This window comes from Haliotis asinina, chromosome 11, assembly GCF_037392515.1.
Source record: "Haliotis asinina isolate JCU_RB_2024 chromosome 11, JCU_Hal_asi_v2, whole genome shotgun sequence".
Lineage (NCBI taxonomy): Eukaryota > Metazoa > Mollusca > Gastropoda > Lepetellida > Haliotidae > Haliotis > Haliotis asinina.
Window position 1 is genome coordinate 16,683,417 of NC_090290.1, and position 24,395 is coordinate 16,707,811.

Below are 24,395 nucleotides of genomic sequence, written 5' to 3' on the forward strand. Positions count from 1 at the left end.
CCTCACCTAGCCATCAAGTTCTTGATATGATCTACGATGGACTTCAGGGAAGACACAAAAGCCATGGACAACGGAAACTGCAGTGAAGTGCTTCAGATTAAATCTCTCCCCAATTCGTCCTTTTGAGTGAGAGAGTGAGCGATAAGAGTTGAACGTTATATTCAGCAATATTCAAGCTATTATTTTTGGGGCGATCTGTGAATAATCTCTTATAGACCAGACAATCCAGGGATCAACAGAATGAACATCGAACTCAGCAAATGGGATACAATAACATGTTCAACCAAGTCAGGGTGTCTGGCCACCCGATCCGTTATTCGCCTCTTACGACAAGTATGGGTTACTAAATATCAGTTCTAACCCGAATCTTCACGTGATCAGTGACATGATACATTACACAAATACTTGTGCTTGTGAAAGTCTTCAAGGTGGTTTAATTCTAGGAAGTGCATTACTCCGGGTGTTTCTCCCACATTAAGCAGTCACGCTGTGATGAGACAGTAAATACTGTTCCAAATAGTCTTAACGTCTGCAGTGCTCCTCCAATTATTCATACACTTGTAAGACAGACATTACGTCAGTTTGAAATGGTATGACGTCGCAAGAGAATGCTATATCTTCATGAAACATATTCATGGTAACAGGACTATTTTGTATTCTAGGATCTTGACGAGAAACTAATTTGTCCTGATTTAATCTTTATATTTCATTTCCATTATTATCAATTATTCACACTCTGAAAATTCACGAAAATATCCAGTGTTCAAAGAACTTAATGGTAAAATATTTACTTTAGCAAACATACTATTATTTAGTTTACAATGTTCGATAACTCGCACATTATCTTTGCCGTACGTTACATGCTAGAGATCGCGATCGGAGAACGATGCGAGCGCGAGCGGAACGCGATACGAGCGCGAATGCAATGCAAGTAATCGTCACAGGACCACAGTGTCTGCTACGAAATTTTTTAAGCATAGTCTGCCCTTACAGCGCACCCGTGACAAGTAAGGTAATTCGCTTTTTGTAAAGTCAGGATAATTCCAACTTGCATGTACAACTATATCCTCACGCGTGTTGCATCAGCATTCGTCCATTTCCGATGTGACACGACATGAAGGTCCATTATTGTTCGCAGATGTCCATTATTGTTGTCCATTATTGTTCGCAGATGTAAACACACCCTTTCCATCAAGCAAATTGGTCAGTCTGTAAGGTAAATTAGATACGCGAGCCATGGCTGTCCTCTTGGGTATCAAACTGCCATGTATTCTTCATTCCACGGCACTAACCTCTTTAATACGTATGTCTGATTGGGGAGTGATGAGTTTAAGCAGAAGTACACGTCAGTTGTCTGGTGTATTACGAGCTTACACTGTAATAATATCAAATAATCATATCTGGAAGTAATCAAGTCCAAATATTCATGAGGTTAATCACGACCACATTCACACAGAACCAATAATAGCTCGCAGTGTAAAGGTACCCCATCTTAAGCTTCTGTTGTAGGCGTTCAAATGGATGAAAAAACTTTGATATTGTGAGAGCGACGTTTTGGCTGAGTTCCAACATCGTTATCAAGCAACTGATGAAATGAACAAGGAAGCGAGGGGCATACATGAAACTATACATTGAACGCAACGTTTCGGTGTAGTTCTAACGTCAGTATCAAGCAAGTAACTAACAGGTTAAGGAACTGAGAGACATAAACTTGCAGGGAACGGTTTGTACAGTACAATTATTACCACATCTGAAATCTGGATATGATGGGAATTTAGTTCAAGAAGTGTCCTCAATCACTTACTACGTTTTAACTCAGCAGATACCTGGAGTAGAACGTTCTTCTTTCCTCTGTACTGGTATAAAGTGACTTAATTCTAACGTTGGGGAACTCTGGGTTACAAAGACCACCTTGCATATGAAGGGTGGGTGAAAGAAGCGACTGGGGTCAGACTAGATGACTTGATGGTGGGGACGTACCATTTCCTACATTGTTTTGTATGGATTTGTTTTAACGCTGCATTGGTGTGGGCTAGACAATCCAGTGATCCAGAACCATCGATGTATGCATTTAGATTCTCACCTTCCGATCCCGTTTGTCATTTCCTACGACAAGCATGGGTTGCTGAAGATCAATTCTGACCGGTCTCGTCTTGTTTTTTTACACGTGGAGGAGATATAAACAAATATCTGTCGTACCTCGACGCTTGCTTATAAATAGGGTTTTGCTTTCCATAATTCAAAGTAATCGACTTGGAGTAGTTCGCGAGCATGTGTTATATAAGTGTTACCAGGGTTACAGGTGAGCGAACCTTGCTTCATATCCTGAAAAAGTAATTTACGAATTGTCATTTTTTTCCATTCCAGGAATCAGAAACCGATGTGCATAACATGCAATTAGTTACTCCCGCTATGCAAACATGGAAAATAGGATGAAAGTTATAACGTGTACTTTATATCTCCATAAGTGCAAAACATTTTGAATTCAATTGTTATATAGATGCGTCAGGAAGAATGTCCTAGGCACCGTCCAACACATTGATGTAATAGAGCCCGATCGGGAGTCTTTAATTGGAAGTGGCCTCACAATTTTCTATTTTTTATGAAAACATACATGAGAAAAAAACATATTTGTTATTAGTCAGTTAAATGCCATACATACAAGGCATTTATATCATTATAACCTCTACACTGACCATGTACATTGAAATTCAATTCTCAGCTCCCTAGGGAGGATGCATCTACAGCTGGTATTCACATAAAACTCTCATGAGTGTCATAAGGTCATTGATTCGGGGATCTGGGGATCTAATTATGAGGCTAATCTATCAGCAGTTTGCTCAGAACATTGATTTTGCAATTACTTGTCGTTAACACAGCTGCACGCGTCTGAAGTCAAATTCCAATGAAAACCTGTGCTCACATAGTAGAATTATATTTATTATTTCAAACAGAACACCAATAGCATTTATAAAACGTGAAACTCACAGTGCATGTCATTTGCAACAATATTAATGTACACTCTTTCAATAAACGGGCACAGGCGAGGACGTTGTCGCAGCGTCGTGGGACGGTTTGGTAACGTCACCACACAACGTTGTCTCTACGTTAGTTTTACGTTATTTTATTACCTTATTTCACACTGTTGCATCAACTTTACATATTTCCGTTGCCAAAACGTTGGGTATTAACTATCAAGCAATAGAGATTTTTATATTCTTTTTAATTTTTTTAATGAAACCTTTCACTTTGAAGACAGAACTGCAGCTACAGCTTCAGAAAACACACGACCACAACTTTAGTCTTGTAATATATGTCTTGTAACCCCGCTTGGATCACCAGGATCTCCCGAATTCTTCCGGTTGTTGTTCGGTGTCGTTAGTTTGGTTTTGTCTGTTTGATGATTGTTTTACGCCGCACTCAGCAATAGTCCAGCTATATGGCAGTCTTTAATCGTGTGTGTGGACTAGAGAATCTAGTAATCAACACCATTAGCATCGATCTACATATTTAAAGTGGGGGAGTTGAGGAGGGGGCTGGCTTATGGCATATGGATATCGGATCCTTTTGTAGCTAAAGTTGCCAAAAACAAATCACTTATCGAAGCTATAAGTCTAAATGTGTTCCAAAGAGATCAATATAACTGGGGCATGCAATTTTCTCACTCTGTCAAAAGGCTGCAGCAAACTATCGTCTGTTTTTGTTGTGAGTGCGTGCGTATGTACGAGCCCACACTATCTCACTTAGCATCTGTATAGTTAAGATGAAATCCATTTTCCCAATGTATATGGCCAGGTTTATCAATTAATATCGTAGCAAACGCACACCTTTGCAGACGTATTTCCATTTCGTTATGTAATTGAATGAGCTCAGTCTCACAGCAAAGTCATATAGAGGACCATCAGAAATAGGTTTCAGATTCTCCTCTCACATCGAAAATCGACCCATGGTCGAGCAGAATGCTTCAAGCATCACACAAAATCTCAAACCGCCCTCGAAGTACTTGCAAAAATAATGGAAAACAGCATATTCACCCGACAGAATGACAAAATTATAACCATTAAGCTTATAAGAATGATAAGAGTAATTCCGAACGGCTCGAGTCTAAACGCCTGTAACGCTCATTTGATGTACTGTTAAAAGCTGCAAGGTGCAACTCCTCTCAAGCAATGATGGCACTAAGCCTGTCTACATCTGATAAGGAAACATGCTAAAGTTACATTTCTTGTGTCTTTGCGGTTGCATTCCTGTTCTCCTGACCGTTTAACAGAAATAGTGTTATTGCTGCTAATCAAGGACATCTTTGGGGGATCGTCTTGGGAATTATGTTTCCAGGTGCTTAATGGAATAACGATTGCACGCCATGTGTCTGATATGGCTCCGAAAGATGAAAACTATAAAATACTTAAACATGTTAACACGATGAGATGATTAATTCAAGAGCTGAAGAATCATGTAGGAGAGGTGAATGTATTCTGATATCCTTACTAAAAGCCAATGTTCTAGAGAATGACAGTTCGGTCCTCCTCTTTGGAAGAGTGAGTGGCTCCAACTCTTTGCGTCCTAGCCGCAACACTGATAAGGCTAGATGTTTGTCGGTCATCGGCGCGTCACTTTTATTTGTGCGCATAACAACATTTATATCACCGTTTAAAAAAACCCAAAAAACTTTGACTTTGCCGCATCCCGGTCGTCAGTTAGTCCACTATAAGAATGAGTGTCTGTAAGAACGACCGTGACTAAATCTGCAACTTATTAACACGTGCTAAACCTCCCAAGCTGTATGTCTGAGAGAGATAAAAAAAAATGTGTTCCATACGCGTCATTTCTTTTCGATCAGAAATTAACTGCCTTCGTCATTTTTGAAAAAAGGTGTCCCGAGAAACATTTAATTTGTTTATGCGGCCTAACACATATGGACATAGGAGGTGAAACTGGACAGCTGGACAGTTCTAAACTGAACTCCAAAGGATGACCAGTTCATGGAAGTGCAACAATTTGCAAGCAGACTACAAAACTATGATTCAACGAGCATCGAAGTGACCAGGTATCCTTTGTTGACCAACATGGCACCGTGTTGTATCCCCAACTGAAGGGTCTTGGTCAAACAGCCATCTGTTGTGATATGGCATCATATTAGGGGACGATGGTACCACCTTTGTCACACTGTTCATTTTGGCAGTGGAATTCGAGATGACTGAAGGTCTGGGAAAACCTCAGCTTCCACCTTTAAAATATGTTAAAATTTGCCACATAGATATGAATGATCGACGATTTACTACTCCCTTCCTGCAGTGTTGACAGCATTCTGAGGAGAATACTGCATGTGACGAACACTCCAAACTGCAGGTTCAAATGATGCTGACCTGGTCTATTTGTGACTATTGGTATAAGTTAGAGACTGATCAATAACAGTCAAAGCAGTGGAAACAGGTCTTCTCTTCCGTCGAAAGAAAGGGTGTTCGAATTCCATCAGTTGGCAAGGCGATGGCTTCTGATATCTGGTACTCCAAAGAAATCCTGAAAGCAGATTATCTCAGGAAAGGTCAGACCTTTAATGGTTAAAATGACGTTGATTTGCTCGTACAAGTGCGTAGGACATGAAGGCTAAGCATCGAGGAAACCCACACAAGATGCGTTGTTCCTCCAGCACAGTGCATCTGTCATGGCTGCAACACTTGAGTGCGGCTTTGATTCACCATCATCTGTAGCTTTCGGATTCCACACATCTGTATAACGCCAAGGAACTGAATAGGAAGCTTGGGATCATAATGAACAGAACTGTTCCCACCACTAGGTCGGAACTTTCTCCACCGGAGAATAACCAGTCTCCATTACCCGCCGATGCATCAAAGGCAAACAGAAGACATTTTTTTATGAATGAATTAACTCAGATATAATATTACTTAGGCTTGTAAGGCTAAACACTTTATAGGCGCCAGTTGTGTACATCAAAGCATGTCATTGATTGCTAGTTTTCTTGCATCCATGAAGATAGGGTGGTGCGGCTCACTGAATGTCCATGCAGTTTATCACTCGATTGTATGTTCCAAACTCGATTATTTACAGACCGCCGGATTAATGCGGGAATGTTGATTAGTGAGGGGCAAACAGTATCCTTGCACGACACTTAAATATTCAGTGCGGATGAATAAGGCTCAATGCTAACTGATCACAAATTAGGTATATTTTCGGTTACACGCTACCACCAAATGCATATTTTCTGCATGTTAAGGCCACTGGATTCATTTCTCACTGGGTACAAAACAACCTCATCATGATCATACCCATGAGAACAAATCAGCATGAACCCTCTAGTTAATTAGTACGTTCTCAAAGCATTCTGACACAAAGCCCCACCGTAGAGATATTCCTTAACACAGTTGTCATTTCCAATTAACAGAATAGTATCGCCATGCTGGGAGTATCAATCCCATGTTCACGTTATTAAATGGGTTAACCTTTACGTTAAATAGTGTACTAACTTCACTGTTATCTCTTCGGTACTGACAAAAGGATCATAGGGAAATACATTACCATGTATTGCAATAAGTAAAAAATCATAAACCCCATGAATAGAAATATTTTACTGCCTATTATTAGTTCAACCATAATTGTTTGTTACTTGTTGCTATTTTGTAAAATGTTTTTGGGAGCCCATATCATATTGCTGAAAACAGCTTATAGCTAAACTTCCTCACTTGTAGTGTCTGCAGATAAAAACGGAAAGGGCAGAATGTTAGGAAAACCAAGGACGCATCTTGTGGAAGATGGGAAAAGATTGGTCTTGTTACAGTGCATGACCGTCGGAAAAACAAATCGTTGGTCTTATTGTGGTCAGTAGCTGATATCTGCGTTATGTGTGGTTTTGAACAGGTTTAGAGATTTGGGTTTGACGGCTTCCACAAGAACTTAAACGTTGTAAGAAACGGTCTGTTGTGTATTGGGACAATTTTTCATCTCTTAAGTCAATGATCATGACTTGCTATGCTGTTCGGTTCATGTCAGTATCAGTGCCGTGGGTTTTCCTGTCAGGCAGTGAGTGAGTGAGTGAGTGAGTGAGTGGGTGAGTGAGTGAGTGAGTGAGTGAGTGAGTGAGTGGGTGAGTGAGTGAATGGGTGTGTGAGTGAGTGGGTGAGTGAGTGAGTGGGTGTGTGAGTGAGTGGGTGAGTGAGTGAGTGGGTGTGTTAGTGAATGAGTGGATGGGTGAGTAAGTGAGTGGGTGGGTGGGTGAGTGAGCGTGACATTCTGAAGAAATGAAGGTTTCGGATCGTTTACAATTCACCACGTGTATGTATCTACTACAAATATCGAGGTTTTCAAAGGTTTCTTGCTCGTGCAAGGTACGCAAATATGCGCAGCGTAAGATGTTTGTAAATGTGTTTGCAAATGTGTTTGTGATATATTTGTAAATTTACTGTCTTCCTTGATGATTCAAATATTGTCTTGCCAAGACTTTATTGTTCTTACGCTGTTAGGGTGCTGAGCAAACAGACAAACACTGTCGTCAATCGTCACCTGTGGCGACATCTCAAGATAGCACGAGAATAATCCCAGATCTTGAAATACAACACCCACACAAGGTTCACTGAGCTTTATCTATGCCTGTATGTCAAGTAAGTCTTTGACGTAGGGATGATACATTAAATACACCTCATATCTGATAACTCAATATGCAAGTCCTATGACACCAATGTGATTATGGTGATTTAAGTTTATGACTCATAGCAAACTTTTCCCATTATTTGTCTTTCAGACAAGGATCTTAAAAGTGAGAATGAGAGGTGTATCGTATGAAGACAAATCTTAAAAGAGACTGGTTTGTTTCCTTATTGCCTTTGGCCAAATCTTTGAACGAGAAGAATCAGATGCCCTTTCATTGTTCAGCATGCCTAAAACCTCTAACTAAGTCCTTTGTCAGTCAGTTGTTAGAATATAGAACCGCTACCAGGCTGATTAAGATTAACTGGAACAAGTACTTTGTTGTGATCTCACCAGACACGTTGCAAAAACTCCAAGCACTGAGGACTTCAGTCTTGACACAAACATCTAGTGGTCAGGAAATCCAAGTGTGCATTCCTGTTGTCTATTAATCTAATTTCTAAAACGTACCATCATATATATCTTTTGTTTACAGAAGAGTAACTGAAAAAATATGACCTTTGTCAATATGGCAGATTCCTGAATTCAATTAGTCATGCACATGCTTCCTTTTTGAGAACTCGCAGACTCAGTATAAGATAAGACGTTCAGTTATTTGGTGAATGCCTACAATAATTCAACAAGTCATCTGAGATACCCACTGGATGAGAATGTCATGACAAGTCATTCTGAAGGTACACGAATACGCCATTGTGAAATTAAGGGAGTATGTATGGGTACTTTTTAAAGTTAAAAGTTACATCTTTAGTTTGCTTTGCTAATAACAAACGTAAGTTTGTCCCTGTACATGGGACTTTATTACCCTTACGATGAATTTGCCGATTGGTAAATAGTCAGAGCATAGTGAAACCATATAAGCGGATTTGCCAGGGTGTACGATCGTACATCCCGTCAAATCTGTCATGTGACACACTACACAGGTTGCATGAATGACCTTCATCTTAGATGAAATGTGGCTGCCAAAAGAATGATCACTTCTAAATACAATTATGATTACAAACAGAGTAACACAATTGTTTCTGTAGGTTCCTATGTGTTTGTGTCAATAAATATATTCCCCTTATAAAAATAAGAATGAGGAGAGTGCCCGGGTTCTCCACCGGGAGCACAGCCCTTCTGACAATCTGGGTAATGCAGAAGGCTGCAGTGTTGGGGAGCCTACATATTCTCTGGATAGTTCTTGGTGGGTTCGACTAGGCAGTGTTTCCTGGGAGAAGTCCCATTCGCTATCTGCGCTGCGTGTGGAGTTTAAGCGTGCCAAGGTTGTTGGACAACATCTGAAATTTGAAATTGATTTCATTGATGGCGATGTACTGCTGGACGGTACAGCGATGGGAGTGAACCAGGTGAAGTCCTTTACCAAGTCTGTCCAGAAGCGGTCCTTTGTGGAGAAGCTGTCTGAGAAGCCATTGCAACGTGTTTACATGCAGTGTGGGGAACAGAATAGCAGTCCAGCCGACTCCTTCGTCTGGATGAAGTCGGCTGGTCTCAAATGTGAAACTGAGGGTTTCCCTTTTGCTGCTCAGGACCAGTCACTTCCCACTCGCAATCGCCAGAATGTGATTCTTTAAGAAATATCATTATGAAATGTCGTCTTTGCAATGAATTTACAGAGACTGTCCATCACCTTGTCAGTGGATGACCTTCCTTGGCACAAACAGCATATCTTAAAAGACATGATGGCATGACTCGCTGTTTATACTATCGTCTCAGCCATGCCTGTGGCTTTGACCCCGAGGTAATGATGCTTTTAAACTTCTCTGGAATAGGCCAATGTACAGCCTGAGACGAATTCCAGCCAATAAACCTGATCTTGTCCTTTTTGATAAAGCCAATGGAATTATTTATATCATTGAATTTTCTGTCTCTTTTGACCGCAGTGTGATTGGCAAGTTTCAGGAAAAGCATGATAAATGACCTCGCCTTTGAAATCCCAATTACACTGTCGTCAGGCTCCCCATTGTTCTCGGTGCCCTTGGTTTGGTACCTCCTGATCTCTAGGCGCAGATCAGAAGAGTTCCCGGGTTCTCCACCGGGGGCACAGCCCCTCTGACAACATGGGCAATGCAGAAGGGGAATGCAATGTTGGGGAGCCTCCATATTCTCCGGAAAGTTCTTGGTGGGTTCGACTAGGCAGTGTTTCCTGGGAGAGGTCCCTTTCGCTGTCTGCGCTGCGTGTAGAGGGGGCGAAGGCCCTGAGCTGATGATAAGCCTTACCGGCCTGACTTTGCCAGGATCACACAAACCCTCTCTGCTGCAAAACGTAATAAAAACTAAGTCACCCTTAGTTATCTCCGTTTATAACCGTTCAGGAAATAAGGCGAAACGTTTCGGGTTTAATTCTGCCGAAGGGTGAATGTCATTCTGCAGAGATAAGCTTATTTAGAAGATCGTAAGGGTAATAAACTCTTCACAGGGTGTTTTGAAAGGGAGCAGCACTGTAAGACCCTTGTAAATTCCATATGTCCTTCAGCTGCGCCTCAGGTATTGAGGAATTTACAAGGGTCTTACGGTCCCCTACACCCTTTCAGAACACCGTGTAACGAAAATTAAGCCTGAGAAAGGAAATGACACTCCGTCCCATGGCCTGTCATATAATTATTTTGGGCCCACCAAAGCAACATTGTCCCCAAAGGTATATCATGGGCAGAAAATCTCCAATAAAAATGCACTTCTTAAATAGATCTACTTGATAAGACGCTTCTTTTCTTAAGATAGACTTCCCTTCTATTACACATATTGCTATACGCTCGTCCGATTTATAGCTGGCAATGCACGCAATGCGTGCCACCATGACATTGTGATATATACTGCTGTTTCTTACTGTGAAGTTTAAGTCTTACGACTGCAACAAACTACGCTTCAGGGAACCATTTTGTCTTCATCTTTATCCGTCAACGCTGGGAACATGACAGTATTACGCCTTTCCTGCTCGTCTGCTTAGTGGCAAACGAAGGTCCTTCTTCCAGTCTGCACAGTGACATGAAGCAACTGTTATTTCAGTATGTTGTTTTCAAACGTAAATGGAAATCCAATGAGGTAACTGCTTGCATATATTTTTATCTTCGATATACAACTGTCAATGATATGATTTGATTCCCACTCGAGTCATCTATTTCTATTCAAGGGTATAATCACAATACAAGGCAAGTGTTTCATCCAATACAGTGGCTTGTTTGCTGTTTAGCGCTGTCCTCATTAATATTAACGCCGGATGTCGGTGGTTTGTTGATGACAGAACCTTCGTCGGTTCGTCGTCAGAACTGAGGGTCGTCGGTTTGGTCATCTAGAGTAATGGGATAAGGTTTTGTTTCCTATTTTGTTTGTAGCCAGCTACATGACAGCGATCTGTAAATGATAGCCTGAATCAGACAATCCAGTGACTGACATCATGAGTATCGATCTACATATACTCGGTGAAGGGTGGATTAGGGGGCGGGATGCACAGTCTATACAGAGTGCGAAATCACGTAGCACTTAGTTAAAACACACAGCTTAAGTATGTTTTACATCATGTACCAAGGGAATGTTCTCGCCTGTGCGAGCGTATGCACATGTGTGTGTATTACGAGCCAACATGTCTCACTTTGCATCGAACTTAAACCTATTTTCATAAATATCAAATTATCATGTAATAACGTAAGGGCACACTTTCCAGACACATTTTGTCCATTTCCTTTTAAAATTGAATAAGTTAGGTTTTATGGATAAGTAACATCGGGGGTTGGTCATCGGGCAACATCACGTCAAACATCCACTTCCATGGAGAACGCTTCAAACATCACATAAAATAGGAAGAAAAAACCGCACACGACGCCTTTACAAAAATGATAGTAAACAGCATATTCACCCGATAAAATTCCAAGAGTATAACCATTAAGTGATTGAACTTATAAGAATCAAACGGGTAATTGCAAAAGTCTTGAGTCAGAACGCCTGAAACGCGCATTTGATGCACTGTTAAGTGCTGCAATGTGCAATTCCTCTCAACGGCATTCAGCCTGTCTGCATCTGATAATGAAAGATGTTAAAATTACATCACTTGTATCTTTCTGATTACATTCCTGCTGCTATGACCGTTTAACCGAAGTAGTGTTATTGCTGCTAATAATCAAGCGCATTCGTCGGGAATTACTCTTAAAATTAACTGTTCTGGAGATGGATGGAATAACTGCTGCACTTTGTTTGTCTGATATGGCGATATGACCGCGATGTGATATTTTTGTCCTTTCAAAAGTTAATTCTAAAGAAGAGAGTAATCACGTAGAAGAGGTTATTGTATTGTGATATTTCTACCAAACGTCGAGGTTCTAAAGGCCGAGGTTTCTTTTACCAACTTTGGTAGATTGACTGGCACTACCTTGTTGCATACAGTGATATCACATTTTGTCCGTGCGTAGAACCATCGGAGATGAGAATGGACAGTTCTATTCTGAGTTCCGAAGAATGAGTGAACCTCGTGTATATAGAGGAACAATATGCAATCTTGCAGACGGTAAAGCCATACGTCACCAAACACGAAAGCAGACGAAGAGATTGTCACGAAGATGATTGAAGATCTGGAAAACCTTCAGCTGCCAAGTGTTAAAATATGTCACATAGTTATGAATGATCAATGGGCCACTACAATCCGTTTGGCTCGAAAGCGGGACCGATGAATTGCAATGTAACTCAAAAACGTATATAAGCATAACATACTCAATGGAGCGCTGATCATAAGCAAGACATCACACCAACTCTGTAAGTTTTTTTTGCAGAATCTGTGTCCTATCCTAAAAAACGTTGTTTGATAGACTGTCATTAAGATATTGACACAGTTCACTGTTTTTTACGAGGGAGGAGTGCAGAAAAAGGCACAGCCAGGTGTTCGAGAAGCACAATTGCCGAGAAAGGTATTTATGCATTAACTTGTGCAGTGCTGTCTCCATGCTTTCTCGCACACCTGTCTGTCCCTTTCTCCACACTCCCCCTCGTAACAAATAGTGAACTGTGTCAATATTTTCACGATAGTTTGTTAAACAACTTTCTCATTTTAAGGACAAAATATTCTCGAAAAACCACACAGAGTTGGTATGATGTCCGGATTATGATCGGCGTTTCAGTGAGTATGTTATGTTTATTGGTTTTCGAGCTACACTGCAATTCATCGGTCTGCTTTGGAGCCAAACGGACTATACATGCCGCCAAAACGAGGCGACAATATTATGAGGAGTGAATATGACTAATATTTCAGAATTCAGGTTCAAATGAACCTGACCATTGGTTATTGTCGTTCCCTGGTTTAAGACAGAAACTGATCAATAACAGAGAAACCTGTGGAAACAAGTCTCCTCTTCCGTCGAAAGAAAGTGTGTTCGAATTCCATCAGTTGGCAAGGTGATGGCTTCAGATTTCTTGTACTCCTAGGAAATCCTGAAAGTGGATTATCTCACCAAAGGTCAGGCCATTATTTGTTAAAATTACGCTAATTTGCTCTTACAAATGCGAAGTATATCAAGGCCAAACATCGAGGAAACCCACACAAGGTGTTGTTCCACCAGCAGAATGCATGTCATGGCTGCAACACTTGATTGGGGCTTTGATTCACCATCATCTGTAGCATTCGGATTCCACATGTCTTTACAACGCCAAAGAACTGAATAGGAAGCCACTAGGTGCGAGCTTTCTCCCCCAGATAATAACCATTTTCCGCTGATGCATCAAAGGCACATAGAAGTCATGATTTTTTATGAATGAAATGGAAATTATTGACACCAGAAATTGTCAGCATAATCCAGCACGCCAATCCTTCGCCAAATACACTAAAACCATGTCCTCACAGACATATAATCTATTAACTCATAGTATTACCTAGGCTATTGTGTAAGGCTTAACATTATACAGGCACCAGTTGTGTACATGAAAGCATGTCTTTGATTGTTGGTTTCCTTGCACCCATGAAGATCTGGGTTAAATTTTGTCTTCATTAACTCATGGTTTAAAGCATCGGGTGGTGAGGTTCACTGACGGGTAACACATGTCACCGCATCCGAGCCGCGTAAATGGATGTCCATAACGTTTATCACTCGATTGTATGTTCCAAACTCGATTATTTACAGATCACCAGAATACAGCTGAAACGTTGCTAATAGCGGCGTTAAACAAGATATAAACAAACAAATAGTACTCCTACAGGAAACTGACATATTCGATGCATGCGTGACTGTACGTACGCTATCTGAATACAATAAGGGTATATTTGAAGTTATAAATCACCACCAAACACAAATTTTCTGTATTTTGCCCCTCACCGAATTAAGGCCCCAGAATTCATTTCTCACTGGGTACAAGACAACCTTATCATGATCTATACTCATGAGAACAAATCAGCATGATCAAGGAGTCGCGTGCCTCGAATGAAGATCAAAAGAAAATGAACCTCTTCTGAATGAATATGTTCCTGATGGGACGTTTCAAAACATTTGACCCAAAGCACCACCGTGGAGAGATTTCTGTAGATAGTTGTCATTTCCAGTTAGCCGAGGAGTATGGCCACTTTGGGAGTATCAGTGTTAGGAGTATCAATGTTAACGTTAAATGGCTTAATCTTAACTCCATTAGTGTGTTCGTGTCACTGTTATCTCTACTGTACTGATAAAAAGGTCGTACGGAAGTACATTGTTATGGATTACAATGAACAGAAATTCAGATAGGAATGAATAGAAATATTATGCTGCCTATTTATTTATGATTTTGTAAATTTAGTGTCTTCCATGATTATTCATATACTGTCTAGCCAAGACTATATTTTTCTCACGCTGTTGTAATATGCTGAGAGGTTGCAAAGGAAGAACACTGTCGTCAATCGTCACCTTTGGCGACATCTCAGGATAGCATGAGAATAATCCCGGAGCTTGAAATACAACACCCACACAAGGTTCATTGAGCTTTTTCTATGCCTGTATGTCCAGTAAGTCTTTGACGTAGGGATGATACATTAAATACACCTCATATCTGATAACCCGATATGCAAGTCCTATGACACCAATACGATTATGGTGATTTAAGTTTATGACTCATAGCAAACTTTTCCCATTATATGTCTTTCAGACAAGGATCTTAAAAGTGAGAATGAAAGATACAGTATATGAAGACTAGTCTTAAATGACTATGGTTTGTTTCCTAATTACCCTTCTCCAATTTTTTAAACAACAACGATTATATGCACTGTCGTTGTGCAGTAAGCCTATAGTCCGTTTGACTCAGAAACGGACAGCTGAATTGCAAATTGTATCATTCTACAAAATTGTCACATAAATACATATAGTACACTTGTTCATCATTTACAAATGCCCAATAGCATTCTTATATTTGAACATTTTCCGGACATCATCATCACCTGAGGCGAGCTAATGATAAATGAGATGATCTTCATTTATGCCTGTGTGTCGAAAGTCTGAAGTCAGTAAGAGACGTTCTATCCGCTTATGCAGTGTCAATTCACGGTAAATTTGCTAGCGTGCGGTTTAATTCTGCAAACATAATGCGATAGTCTGGTAAGTGAAAGGTGTTAATACCGTAGTCATAACGCTCTATCCCGTACATGTACTGTAAATAAATCGAGGGACGAACACAGGCATACTGTGTTAAATCCGCAAACATAACGTGATAATTATGGGTGAGAAATGAGGAACTGTCAATTCTGTAACGGGACCGCTGTAATTTTCAAGTCCACAGAGGTAATTGAACAAACACTACGCGGTTTTCCCGTTCATCCAACGCCTAGAAATCAACAAACCAAATCACTGAATGTTATTGGAGCATATATTCCGCCACATTCCGCCATCTTACAGTATAATTCAACAAGTGTACTTTGGAGATACCCATTTGATCGTAAAGTTTGAAGTGTTCATAACAAAGGTCTTTTGAAGGTATGTGATTATATGATTATGAAATTAAAAGGGTTTTGTGGGTATTTTGGCGCTTAGAGTTACGTCTTTAGTTGATAAATTTACTTTACTAACAGGGTACAAGGGTAGCCTAGTGGTTATGACGTCCACTCGTCACGTCGAAGGCAGGTGATCGTTTCCCCAGATGTGCAAATGTAGGAAGCCCACTTCTGGTGTCCCCCGCTCTGATGTTGCGCAATTGTGCTAAGGACGGCGTAAACTCACTCACTCACTCACTCACTTTGCTAATATCGAAAGTATGTTTTCTTCCCGTAGATCTGAAGATGCCCTTGTGTACGGGAATGATCTCGTAATATCTTATGCAATTATCTAGAGCCCACCAAAATAACAATGTCCCCGCGGGTATCTTATACGCAGAACAATCTCCTATAAAAATACAGTTCATGAATAGATCTACTTGATGTGGTGCTTCTTTTCTTATAATACAAAATCGATTTTCCTTTTATGACACATATTGTTGAACGCTAGTCTGATTTACAACTCACAATGCGAGAAATGCGTGTCACTCTGACATTGTATCAACATATTCAGCTAGCGTTCCCAGCTTGTGTTTCTCTGTAATCTATACCTGTTTGTCACTGTCAAGATTAGGTCTTACGACTGCAACGAACTACACTACAGGGACTCAACAGATTTCATTTTGATCCGTCAAAGTTGGCAACAAGACAGTCTTGAGCTTTTCCTGCTCGTCTGGTAGCGGCAAATGAAGGTCTACATTAATGTTCTGGTATACCCTACGACATGAAGCAACTGATATTTTAATAATTTTCTTTTCAAGAGTAAATGTACTACTACAGCATGTCCAGTGAGGTCAAAACTAAAAATATGTATTTTGTCTTCTACTGAAAACTCTTTATGACATTGGCTTGATCCCATTCTGTTTTTGTTTGTTGTTTAACGCCCAAGTCTGGATCACACAATCCAGTGAACAACATCATGTTGTTTAGTTCTTATTTAGTTGCAGTATTAAAGTCATCTGTAATAAAGGGGTGTAGGGTGAGGAGGGCGTGGTAGTTTAGTGGTTGAAACTTTCGCTAGTCACGCCGGAGCACAGGGTTCGACTCCCATTATGGGTACAACGTCTGCAGTCAAGTACTAACGTATTATTGGAACAGTGTTAGAGCGTCGTAAAAGCATACTCGCTCATTCGCTAAACTCTGCAATGCAAAACCAAAGTAGTCTAGTACGTTTAACTGCAATTAGTTTGGCGCACTGGAAACTAGCTGCTAGTCACTCTATCATGCACTGTTAATTCCTTGTTCCTGATCGGTGTTTGGGTGGCCTACGTTTGAAAGCATTTGCTCAGACTAGAGTTCGATACCCATAAAGGTGCAATATCTAAAAGTTATTTCCGTTGTCCTCGCCGTGATGGCACGGGGGTACTGGAATATGGCTACACGCGGCATAAATCTAAACTCACTTACTCTCTCTTCCAGACAGCTGAGATGTGAACGCATTACCATTCATAAGAACATGTTCATCTCTTACCTGTTGACGGGAGTAGCTTGGATCCTATATTACACCCTGGTCACCCTGGACGGAACTGTCCTTGTGGAAAACCCGGTAAGTCTATACAATGATACATGCCACCGAGTCGGTGCCAAATGCCGACAAACCATTCCAACAGTTAGGGAATGACACTACCGTGATCATTAAAAAATAACGAATCTCTGGGACATTGGAGATAGTAAGACTCCTCTTGACTCATTTTTTGTCAAGACTCATTTTCAAACGGGAAGTGGAACAATTTGACACCGGTTTGAAACACGTATGTTAAACGGATGTTCTGAAAATATGTGCCGGGGGTCCCCAAAAGCAATATCCTGAAACTACTTGGTTGCTAACATGAATCCTCAAAATCCCTTAGTTCCCCGCAGGACGATGTATCTCCATTAATTTTCTTTTACATTACCCTCGTTCAGCTTACAACTTACTTAGATATTATACCACCCTGTGCTATTACGGAAGAAAATACCAGTCCTCTTGTCAGAAATTCCGTTGTGAGACACTATTTTCCTACTTCCAGACGACTACAATGTTTGTAAATCTATGCGTTGCACTGTGCTACCCAAAACCAAATGCTTTCCCATATGTGTCCATAGTAACGTCTTATTGCCTTGAAAATTTGCAGATCGTTAACAGCCATGAAATGTATACATGTACATGGACGTTAATTAGGCAGCCTTGTCCCGATTGTTTCATACTGGCATGAAGCCGAGCAACCATTGCTAGTAGTATGTATTCTGGAAAGCATAAACCGCATTGTATCTTGTTAAATGACATTTTGGACCAAACAATAATAACAACATCATGGAAATGTGCAATATCTTAATTTACAAGGTGTGACGAGAAAACGTCAAGGATGTTTTGTGAGCAAAATGTATCCCTGTACAACTACGGGCATGCAGCGTTCCAAAATGGTAGAGGCTATCGTTTCTCACCACGTTTATATCCATGTTGTGGTAGGGTGACTGCTTTGACCCTCGTCGTCATGCTTCTCGTGACTCGGTCCAGATGTAGCTGCTGCCGCTTCTGGTGCAACGTTGCTTCAAAACATGCCAGATCTTGTACAGGCGGATCCAGTGTTTCCAAGAATGCCCCAGACAGGCTCCTTTGGGTTCAGATCCGGGCTCATAGCAGGCAATGTTTGGTTGCAGCTTTGATGGAGAAAAACTGTCACAAGTCGGGAAAAATGCGGTCGATCGTTGTCACGCGTAAACAGAGGGCGAGTGGCTAAGGGATGGTTATCAAAATGTGGCACAAGAACAGGATCCAGGGTGTCACAGATGTGGTCGCCGCCATTGAGATTTCCACGAACAGTTACCAAGTCCAGTTTATATTTAGATGAGAGACAATCCCAGAGAGTGACAGATCCACCACCGTGAGGAACTGATACTCTGGTGTTCTTAAGGTCAAAAGCACCATTCTTGGTCATTTAGAATAGCTGGCGCCCGTCCGTGACTTGCAATAAAATGTGAATCTTTTCCCACTAAGGCACCTTCATCCACGACGTCAAATTCCAATAACGTCTGGGTAAAAACCACACCAAATGTGCCCTCTTGTGAAGATTGGTCAAGACTGGACACTTGATGACCCTTCTTGCCTTTAAACCCATGTGCCTTTAAGCGGAGTCCTATTGCACAGACGTCTATTTGGGAACCAAAGGTACCTCAAGACGTGTTGGTTTGACGGAGTTTTTGAACGAGTCGACTTATAACGGTGTGGTGAATGTCCAGCTATCGTCCAATATCCCTGCATGATATCCCGTTGTCGTGCGTTCAAATAATTTGACATTTCCTTGCCCCTCCTTAGTCTTAGTGGAGCAGATACTGGTAAAATCATTTAAGAGTTTGGGCGTTTCATGCAGTTAGCCGCATACTTAATAGTGTTTTGAGACAATCGTAGGTAGTGTGCTTCAGCTGCATACTGGTATATGTTTGACGATTGATTTAGCAATCCCTCAAACAATTTAGGAAGAGAAAACAGTGAAAATAATAGTAATCGGTACAATTGAAGATTTATCATCTGGTAAGTCAGTAAGTTAAAATATATTACGGTATGCTTAATATAGCCAGGTTAACCTATTCCTTTTCCGAATACAGGAAGTTGAACAAACCCCAGTGCATCACTAATGTCTCCAACTAAATAGTCAGCACAAATTCAGTATAAATCATCTTTTTTAGAAAAGGCAGCACTAACTATTGAACAATATGGATAGTTGTAATTACTGGATGGATGCTCGTCACGATATGGCTGAAATATTGCCTGTGTGACGTTAAATAATGACTCACTCACTACTGGATGGATGTACATTTAAAGTCACCAATCACCGCTGCCAGAAGATTCTGTCTGTGCCGAAGGTTACGAAAGACTAAGACATCTATTTCTTAAACTACAGAATCTGATTTGGTGTAATATAACTTTCATGGATTATTATTTCCTGACTGATCACATTCCACTTCCGAAGCTATCCCTGTCAGAGAAGACACCAGGTGTTCGAGAATATGTGCATCTTTTCTGTTGGATATTGTTCACTCTTGTTCCAATTAATATTTCTAGGAGCTTAACGATTTCCTGGACATATTCTGGAGTCCCAATTACGATCCTGTTTTGCATTTCTTGCTTGAGGCAGTGATAACGCATCCGCTTGCCACGATGGATCATAAGTGCATTAATTTGTTTTGGCTGTTTCCATTTGACAGGTTATTTTCTAATATTTATTGTAGAATATCAGAAGATTCTATCTTTCGATGTAACTTTATTTTGATGGGTTATTAATGGTACCGTTTTGTTTAAATCCTTCAGAATTGCTATTACCTCGAATAAACCAAATAGGAGTAATAGGGTCTGTAAGGTTGCGTCCCTTAGTTGTGTCCGGATCTCATTGGTTTGAATCATATGTTCCCCCTGATACGTACAGTAGCACCAAATTCGTAGGTTTAAAAAAAAGGAGAAAAAAAAGAAAGCAAAAGAGAAAAGAAAAAGACAAAGAAAAAAAAAAACTCGCCAGAGTCACTGTGAAACATATTTATACCATAACGTGTTGGTCATTATATCTCGTTTAATTAGTTATCAATTCTATGTTCCAGGCTTGGTGTAAGGTTTTACATGTCACTGCTCAGTACTGTACCGTGTCCAACTTCGCCTGGATGTTCTGTGAGGGTCTGTATCTCCACACTATAATGGTGCAAGCCTTCAGGACCGGAAAAGCTCTGATGGTTGTCATTCTCATTATCGGATGGGGTAAGTCACTCAATAGTTCCGCATAAAATAATCATTGAAATAGAACCGTAGGACTAACGACGGATATAGCTCAGGGATTCCGGTCGTGACAATACCTTGAGTGTTCTGCTTCCTGATGATGTTCTGTATTTAGCAGATAGCCAAGAAGTCTGCACATCACGATTGATGTAAACAGAAATTCCCTTTCACTGAATTGTCTGGTCATCATGTGGTTGTCTTGTTCAGCTTAAATTATTTACAGGTCCTGACGAATCGCAGGTTAAGCAGACCGGGGCCCTATTTCTCGAAACAAACTTAAGTTTTAACTCAAATCTCAAAGTGAGTTTGACAATTTGAAACATCTGAATTTTTAACTCAACAGCATCTTTTAGACTAAAAGAAATTTGTCCACCAAATTCAGATTGTCTACTATGTTTGAACTGGATACCAATTTCCTTTCATTCTGGAAAATGCGTGTTCCTGCAGTTTCTCAAATTTGAGCAAAAACTTGAACTTAAGTCAAAACTCATACTTGAGTTTGTTTCGAGAAATCGGGGTCGGGCGTAGATGGTGCTGTGAAATGGGGTTTAACGTCCCATATGACGACGTGCATTTACTAGTCCAGACTTATGCTCCAAGATCTTTTATGGGTAAATATTCTTTCAAAGAATGAAAAGAATTATAAGACTGTTTTCCATAAAAGATCTAGATCATATATAAAAACTTCTAAATTCCGCTAGAAGACATTAGACTTATGCTGGTTTCATAGTGGCAGCTCACTGAGATACCACGCCGCAGGTAAACTGACACACTGAGCGCCAGAGACCAACAAGTACCATATTTTAACGTCTTTTAAAAGGCTTTGGAAACGAACACAAAATGTGTATGCATACTGAGTGAATGGCGGTTGCTTACCCATTTCGCGAACTCCTGGTGTCATCAGTGATCCATATCTCTCACTATATTTTCCTTTCCGACCAGAGGAAAGTGTTTCGGCAGTAAAGTGGAGACTGATACTTCCCTGTCATCCATTGTAATGTACTGAAGTTAGGAGTAGGATGCTAGTAAGCCATCAACAAGTCTCCCAACAGAACCATGCATCGCACTGCACCACACCCAGTTTGAATTTGGAAAGTTAAATTGTTCCGCAATCTATTCACGCATGCTGACTCTCAAGGCAGGACCGGATACATCAGTGATTGATATCATGAACACCACAGTAGGGTGTTACACGACAAGTCTCACCAGTATAAGTCGCATTGCACAACAACCAGTTTGATTTTGGTAAACTGGTTTCGCTTTACTAAGGCATTATAATCCCTCCTTACGCAATGGAAATGCGATACAAAGTCCGTGTTCCCCATTATAGTCTGGAATTTGGGATATGATGCAAATCATTTGTGTAACCTTAAATGTAAACGTTTTCGAAAATCAGAGAGCTAATCTGTGTGGAAATGATGGCAAACGTATATTCAATATATATATATCCAAATGAGATGGGTGTTCTAAATCAATCAAGACGCGAGAAGCAATATGTTAGAACTCCTTAACCCCCGATTCAATCGACGTTAAATTAAAATCAGTAAACTGTAATAGTTACGTATGTGACATACATGACTGCACGATAGGTAGAGATCGAATAGCTGAACATTACAAGCTAAATAGCCTCGAGCCATGAACTTATTGACCCTCGTGTTATTCACGACTGTAAATCCATAATTATCAAAGCATCTCGAACGAACGCTATTAACTTCACTGTAATTAAGATTAAAATACCATGTTGCGTCCTTTGGACCAACTTTATAAGTAGGATGACGCAGATTAGCTGAGGCTTGAGAGAGGTCGAGAGTAATGGCAATGTCCAAAATGGCGGATTCAGATCCATTGCCCTTGCACTAACACGAATTCCGCCCTCCTTGGCCCTGTGATTACTCGCGCTGACATTGGCAAACCTTGGATAAAAACATTTCTGGGTAATGCATTGTGTGAGGATGTCTTTTAACGTTGATCAGTGAGGGGTACAGTTTTTTACGTCGATATACAAGAATATCCTCCGAATACGTCCATCACTCTGTAATTGCATTCTTATGATCAATACTAGAAATAGGCAGTCATTCCATCATGCAGAAACATATCAGTTTTGCACATGGGTAGGGTTCCGTGTCACTTTTTGCTCGTTATTTTGGACAACACACGCTCCATCATAATCTTGAAACCGTACTTACAAAATCAGTAATTTGGAAAAAAATATTGATCATTGTAAATGTTCAAGTCATTTGGACCAGCTTATCTTTCCGTCATCGGTTGATATATACAAAGTATGTCTTCATTATCGTCTAGGGGTGGATTGGTAACCTGTTGGTTAAAGCGTTCGCTCGCTGCGCCGAAGGTCCGGCTTTGATTTCCCACATGCTTTTTGGTACAATGTGCGAAGCCCGTTCGCGGTGTCCCCTCATTGCTGGTGCTCGATGAAGTGGGATAGCCATATTGCTGGAATATTGCTCAATGCGGCGTACTTCCATACTCACTCACTCATTGCCATGTAACAAGATATCAATGCTGATGGTTCCTATCAGTTGATCACCCAGGTATGTTTGATTTACTAGGTTGTTTCTTGCTTAGGTATAATCAAGTGTGGACCAGATAATCCATTGATCGGCAGAAAGATAGTCTACATCAACAGAACGGTATAAAATCAATGTTTGCGCCAGTTGCTTAAATGGACAGCACCCCTTAAAAACAACGGAAAGTGCAATTTTGAAGGTGCTGAAAAAGGCTTCCCAACGTACATCGTAACTCAACCCTAGGATGACATCTGTAGCGCATTCATTTATCATGTTAATACAACGAACGAAGATCAGGGTACGATTTGGTCTTTAGCAACCCATGCTTGCCGTAATAGTCGACTAGCGGGATCAGGTGGTCAGGCTCGCTGACATGTTTGACACATGTCATCGTATAACAGTTGCGTAGGTCGGTGCTCATGCTGTTGATCAGTGAATTGTCTAGTTCAGATGTGAATGAGTGGTTGAGTTTAATTTTACGCCGCACTCAGCAATATTTCACCTTTAAATAATTGTTGTTGTGGTTAACAGTATGAGCATCGATCTGCGCAATTAGGAATCGGTGACACGTGTCTACCAAGTCAGCAAGCCTTCCACCCAATCCCGTTAGTCGCCTCTTACGACAAGCATAGGCACCTTTTATGGCACGGATGGGTTGCTGAAGGCCTAACCTAACCCGGACCTTCACGTGTCGGTTCAGATTCGATTATTTACAGACCGCCCCCATATAACTGGAACATTGATAAGCTAAACAACAAATAAACAAAGTAAATATTAATTTCAGCTCATTAATGCAAGAGACCTAAACAAGTAACACCGCGATAACAATTACGTAAAATGGTCACACAAAAGCTTTGCGTTTGGAAAGCCAGTCTCACTACTCGGAGGGTTTAGCTGTGTGATTTATTCGCTTCTATCGACGACATGTCTTAGAGATTCCGAACGGATGTACTGAAATTGATCAGATGTTCACATGGCCATCCCGCCCACAATTAACGTGTTTTTTATTAAACGGTCGACTTTGAGGTCGAAGTCAGACTTACAGTTCATCGATAAGTGTTTTGGCTTTTTTAAAGCGTGTTTTTTTCATGATGACGTTTTATCATTACATTGTTCATCAAGCGTAAGGAATGAGTAAAACTTGTAAAATTATGTGACAATCTCTTTGCTCCACGAAGTTTTATCTCTAGTTTCAGTGATACATAGAAACACAAATGAACGGGGGATGGTTGCTAATCTTATAATTGTAAATGTCAGATAGTCGAGTTTAGTTATTGTCTAGTGTTGTTTTGCAGCAAAACTCGGGTTCCTTTGCATTTTGCGTTCTTTTATCTGATTTGGCTTGTGTATGGTTGCAAACAATCACCTGCTCTCAGGTTGGATCGTTTGTATGTTCGCTTTCCTGCTAACACTGCAATCAGTAACATTCCAGATTTGTGGCGACACAATGAGGTCTGGACCAGAATATCCAGTGACTGAAATTTTCACCGATCTAGGC

The 24,395-nt window shown here is 40.6% G+C and overlaps 1 protein-coding gene across 2 annotated transcripts in view; it reads left to right on the top strand.

Moving 5' to 3' along the window:
• LOC137255889 (calcitonin gene-related peptide type 1 receptor-like) overlaps positions 1 to 24,395 on the top strand; it is a 98,703-nt gene that overhangs the window by 49,799 nt on the left and 24,509 nt on the right. For both annotated transcript variants that reach the window (XM_067793470.1, XM_067793471.1), the window contains exons 5-6: positions 17,048 to 17,174; positions 20,201 to 20,354. In XM_067793470.1, coding sequence (XP_067649571.1) covers positions 17,048 to 17,174; positions 20,201 to 20,354 — 281 coding nt within the window. The remainder of the gene's footprint in view (positions 1 to 17,047; positions 17,175 to 20,200; positions 20,355 to 24,395) is intronic.